This window comes from Callospermophilus lateralis, chromosome 2 (assembly GCF_048772815.1).
Source record: "Callospermophilus lateralis isolate mCalLat2 chromosome 2, mCalLat2.hap1, whole genome shotgun sequence".
NCBI lineage: Eukaryota > Metazoa > Chordata > Mammalia > Rodentia > Sciuridae > Callospermophilus > Callospermophilus lateralis.
Window position 1 is genome coordinate 47,391,979 of NC_135306.1, and position 6,107 is coordinate 47,398,085.

At 39.4% G+C, this 6,107-nt stretch overlaps 1 protein-coding gene across 1 annotated transcript; it reads left to right on the forward strand.

The window, feature by feature from the left end:
• Positions 1 to 287: 287 nt before the first annotated feature.
• Positions 288 to 2,077, forward strand: LOC143641425 (alpha-enolase). The gene has a single exon (XM_077108823.1). It carries the CDS (start codon positions 420 to 422, stop codon positions 1,722 to 1,724), a length of 1,305 nt encoding a protein of 434 aa, XP_076964938.1. The 5' UTR covers positions 288 to 419; the 3' UTR covers positions 1,725 to 2,077.
• Positions 2,078 to 6,107: the final 4,030 nt, after the last annotated feature.

The window sequence follows — 6,107 nt, forward strand, 5'->3', positions numbered from 1 at the left end:
ATACATTCTATACTTTCCAAACATTTTTTTTTTTTTTTTTTTAGAGAGAGAGAGAGAGAGAATTTTTTTTTTAATATTTATTTTTTTAGTTTTCGGTGGACACAACATCTTTGTGTGTGGTGCTGAGGATCGAACCAGGGCCGCAAGCATGCCAGGTGAGCGTGCTACCGCTTGAGCCACATCCCCAGACCTACTTTCCAAACTTTCTCGCAATAAAAATGTGCTGCTAAATGCTTTAGAAAAAATTGAAAATAACTGCAGGTTTAAAAGAATTAAAAGAGGGAAGTCGGGGCGGCGGCGCAGAGAGCAGGTCGGGGACTCGGGGCGCAGGTACCTCTCCAGCTTAACGCTCTTCTCGGTGTCTGCAGCACCCTCCGCTTCTTTCCTTGGAGACGAGATCCAGCAGCCAGAGATTCACCATGTCTATTCTGAAGATCCATGCCAGGGAGATCTTTGACTCTCGTGGGAATCCCACTGTTGAAGTGGACCTCTGCACCTCAAAAGGTCTCTTTAGAGCTGCTGTGCCCAGTGGGGCCTCAACTGGTATCTATGAGGCCCTAGAGCTCCGGGACAATGACAAAACTCGCTACATGGGAAAGGGTGTCTCAAAGGCTGTTGAGCACATCAATAAAACTATTGCACCTGCCCTGGTTAGCAAGAAACTGAATGTTGTGGAGCAGGAGAAGATTGACAAACTGATGATCGAGATGGATGGAACAGAAAATAAATCTAAGTTTGGTGCGAATGCTATCCTGGGTGTGTCCCTTGCTGTCTGCAAAGCTGGTGCTGTAGAGAAGGGGGTGCCCCTATACCGCCACATCGCCGACTTGGCTGGCAACTCAGAAGTCATCCTGCCAGTTCCGGCGTTCAATGTGATCAACGGTGGTTCTCACGCTGGTAACAAGCTGGCCATGCAGGAGTTCATGATCCTCCCTGTGGGCGCTGGGTGCTTCAAGGAGGCCATGCGCATTGGAGCAGAGGTCTACCACAACCTGAAGAATGTCATCAAGGATAAATATGGGAAAGACGCCACCAATGTGGGCGATGAAGGCGGGTTTGCTCCTAACATTCTGGAGAATAAAGAAGCCCTGGAGCTGCTGAAGACCGCCATCGGGAAGGCTGGCTACACTGACAAGGTCGTCATCGGCATGGATGTGGCCGCCTCCGAGTTCTACAGATCTGGGAAGTATGACCTGGATTTCAAGTCTCCTGATGACCCCAGCAGGTACATCACACCTGACCAGCTGGCTGATCTGTACATGTCCTTTGTCAAGAACTACCCAGTGGTGTCTATCGAAGACCCCTTTGACCAGGACGACTGGAAAGCGTGGCAGAAGTTCACGAATAGTGCAGGCATCCAGGTGGTGGGTGATGATCTCACTGTGACCAACCCCAAGCGCATTGCCAAGGCTGTGAGTGAGAAGTCCTGCAACTGCCTCCTGCTCAAAGTCAACCAGATCGGCTCAGTGACTGAGTCCCTCCAGGCGTGTAAGCTGGCCCAGTCCAACGGCTGGGGCGTCATGGTGTCTCATCGCTCTGGGGAAACAGAGGACACCTTCATTGCCGACCTGGTGGTAGGACTCTGCACTGGGCAGATCAAGACTGGTGCACCTTGCCGATCTGAGCGCTTGGCCAAGTACAACCAGCTCCTCAGAATTGAAGAGGAGCTGGGTGACAAGGCGAAGTTTGCTGGCAGGAAATTCAGAAACCCCCTGGCTAAGTAAGCTGGGACAGGCGAGCCTGAGCCCTCGGCACCGTCTGGAGATTAGATCCTCAATTAGATTCTCCTCCTGACTTAGCGTGGACAGCTCAAGCCCCCACCAGTGCTTGTGGGGCCTTTGGTGGTTAGCTCCCCTCTCCCACCACTAGTTCCTTAGTGCTCCTGAGAAGCCAAGGTGACCACCCAGAGCCCTGTTGGAAACCCTCACAGTGTAATCATGTGACTGGCCTGAATCATCGTTCTCAGCTTGCTTCCCACCAAGTGTCCAGAACTATGTGCTCCTCCAGTGTGGCTACAGGCAAGATCCCCAGTGGTTTCATATGCAAAATAAATAGCCTTGGTGACCCATAAAAAAAAAAAAAAAAAAAAAAAAAAAAAAAAAAAAAAAAAAAAAAAAAAAAATAAAAGAATTAAAAGAGGATAGGAAAGGTAGCAGAATACAACAGTTACTAATATGGCATAATGTAAAAATGTGGATGTGTAACCGATGTGATTCTGCAATCTGTATTTGGGGTAAAAATGGGAGTTCATAACCCACTTGAATCTAATGTATGAAATATGATATGTCAAGAGCTTTGTAATGTTTTGAACAACCAATAAAAAAAACAACTAATTAGAGAAAAAAAAGATATGAACGAAAAATAAAAAATAAATAAATAAATAAAAGAATTAAAACAAAAAAACCTGTAATACTCATATTTTTATGTTCTGTCATTTATCTGAGTGCTGTCAATCTATTAGAACCTCTGTACATCCTAAGATCTCCCTCTTTGCTTTCATATTTACAATTCCACATGAATAAACTGCAGATCATAACCAATCCATAAGAATAATTTCTGTACAAAAAATAATAAAATAATATTCTGATCAAATTGAGCATCACTGGAGTTAGTTACTTTCAAAGGGCTACTTTGAGATTTCACCATGTAGTCTCAAATAGTGCTTAATGGAAAAACAAACAAACAAAACAAAAAACCAAAAAAGCAAAATCATAGCATTTAAACCCTTCTGAGAAGAAGTGATAGAGCTTTAAGCAGGTGAGGCAGTATAACAGAAGACTGAGAAAGCATGCAGAAAGAGCATACTGGTTTCCTTTCTAGTATATGCCCCTGTACAGAATATACAGTTTGACATCATAGGTCTCATTTTTGGAAACCAATTATAGTTACTTAGGAAATGACACTTTTTCCTCTGAGAATTAGAAATCACTAGCTGTAGCAATGTCATTGTATGACTTGTGACATTAAGGCCTTAATGCATTCTATATTATAAACTCTTCCCATGGGTTCTGTTTTCATTTGTTTAGAATGTTAAACACAATGTCACAAGCAAATCTTTCGTCTCGATCTATTCATCATAGACTCATTTGTCTGTCTAAAGTTCTTTCATGAAGAAAAAAAAAAAGAAAGAAAGAAACTGGTATTTAAAAAATATAAGCCACAAAAATGAGGCTCTGTTTTCATTTCTATAAATTTAAGATGTTGAATTAAATGACCTCTGAGTCCCTCTGAGCTGCAAATCTTATAATTCTTCCATCTGGTCACCTCAGGCCACAGAGTCCAGCGAAGTATTTACCATGCAGACTAATTTAAAAGCACTTATGAATAGCTAGAGTAAAATGCACGTAAACATTTTTAACTATTTTTAACTATTTTAAGTCTACTTTAAAAACCAGCAATATGAAGATTTCTAATGAGTAGACTGCTTCACTTTTCTTCTTCAATGAAACAAGGAACACCTCAAATAATCAAACAATCTGTTCAATAAAGTAAAGATGTCAAAATATCCAAAGGCAGTTTGTCAAAATATTCAAATCTAAAGCATGAAGAAAGGAATACAGTTTTCTGAAGAGGCTATAGAAAAATAATTATGACTATAAGTACTGCATGTGTACCTGCAAGTAATGACATTCATTAGATTACAGTTACCTTTGTAACATCTGTGTCCAAAACATGACCATTTTTTATTAAATGACTTTCCAAAGCAAGAAACTTTAGAAGCAAAGAAAAAGGAATGTATCCTTCAAAGTTCAATTAGATTAACAATATTCTAAATTCCAACATTTCTGTTAGCAGGCCTAAATTAACATTTGTAAACTTAAAAATATTTAAATGCAAATCAAAACCACCCGAAGATACCATCTCACTCCAGTAAGATTGGCAGCCATTAGGAAGTCAAACAACAACAAGTGCTGGCGAGGATGTGGGGAAAAGGGTACTCTTGTACGTTGCTGTTGGGACTGCAAATTGGTGCGGCCAATTTGGAAAGCAGTATGGAGATTCTTGGGAAAGCTGGGAATGGAACCACCATTTGACCCAGCTATTGCCCTTCTTGGACTATTCCCTGAAGACCTTAAAAGAGCGTACTACAGGGATACTGCCACATCCATGTTCATAGCAGCACAATTCGCAATAGCTAGACTGTGGAACCAACCCATTCAATAGATGAATGGATTTAAAAAATGTGGCATTTATACACAATGGAGTATTACTCTGCACTAAAAAATGACAAAATCATGGAATTTGCAGGGAAATGGATGGCATTAGAGCAGATTATACTAAGTGAAGCTGGCCAATCCCTAAAAAACAAATGCCAAATGTCTTCTTTGATATAATGAGAGCAACTAAGAACAGAGCAGGGAGGAAGAGCAGGAGGAAAAGATTAACATTAAACAGAGACATGAGGTGGGAGGGAAAGGGAGAGAAAAGGGAAATTGCATGGAAATGGAAGGAGACCCTCATTGCTATACAAAATTACATATAAGAGGTTGTGAGGGGAATGGGAAAAAAAACAAGGAGAGAAATGAATTACAGTAGATGGGGTAGAGAGAGAAGATGGGAGGGGAGGGGAGAGGGGATAGTAGAGGATAGGAAAGGTAGCAGAATACAACAGTTACTAATATGGCATTATGTAAAAATGTGGATGTGTAACCGATGTGATTCTGCAATCTGTATTTGGGGTAAAAATGGGAGTTCATAACCTACTTGAATCTAATGTATGAAATATGATATGTCAAGAGCTTTGTCATGTTTTGAACAACCAATAAAAACAAACATACATACATATGCAGAAAAAAAATATTTAAAAATATGACTATCATATTGGTGTCAGACATATTTCAACTTAAAATTTCAGGATCATTTACACAGCAATTTATCTAAACTGCTACACCGAGAGACTCTATTACATCATGATCATCTACTGTGATCAGAGAATGTAACTAATATTTTCTTTTCTTTTTTTTTAATTTTTAAATGTTTTAATTAGTTATATATGACAGTAGAATGCATTTATGCACTTTGATATATTATACATAGATGGAATATAATTTCTCATTTTTCTGAGTGTACAATTTGTAGAATCATATTGGACATGCAGTCACAAATATATATAAAGTAGAGATGTAACTAATATTTTCCTTAAAGGAACATGTAAATGCCAGGAAAGCTCTCTCTACACACCTACACCACCTTGCTGGCACCCACATTAACTCAGATCACCCAAGCACCATATGTTGTAAAGCAAGTGTTAATGAGATGTCAAGTTGTACAGTTGAGACTTGTTACTTTGATGGTCCATGTTAGGTCTTTAAAGTGAAACTAATTAGAGCTGACCCTGAGTGTGAATTTCACTAGATATAAGGGGGAAATGAAAATTTTACATAAGAAGGTCTAGTTAGACTTTAATGTCCAGAGCTCTTGGAGCCTATAGTCTGACTTGTGCAAATTAAGAATGCTTCACCAAGGATGAGCTGAAAAGGCAAGAACAAGATCAGAAACCTAACAACTCAGGCTTCTTTGTAATCTGAATATGCAAAGAATTAGCAGCTGTGAGGAAAGCAAGAAACTTTGGAAGCTGGATTTTATGTTATGGCATGCATTTAGAGAACTCAGAAAATAATAAAAACAAACAAAAATTTTTTTTGTCTCTTCCTATTTGTGGAGGTCTACCACCATGGCTTTTCCCCTTGGTTTTAGAGAAGGATCAAAGATTTGCAAAGCGCCAAGAAAAAGGAATGTGTCTTTCAAAGTTCAATTAGATTAACAATATTCTAAATTTCAACATTTCTATTAACAGGCCTAAATTAACATTTGTCAGCTTTAAAAAGTTGGCAATCTTTTTTTTTTTAATTTACCTTAATTAGGTATATATGACTGCAATCTATTTTTAAGAGTTAGACAATATCTGGGATGAAATAGTCAAAACGAACATACTCTGAGCTGAGGAACATCTAATGATGTTCCACAGGATGTTTTCTGATATCCACCCCTACCCACCCACAATTGGACATAAATTATCAGGTGGGTTTCTAAACAAGGAGTTATTGTTCTTGCTGAAAGAAGTAAATTGCTGAAGGAGAAAGCCAACATGAAACAAACAGGAAAAA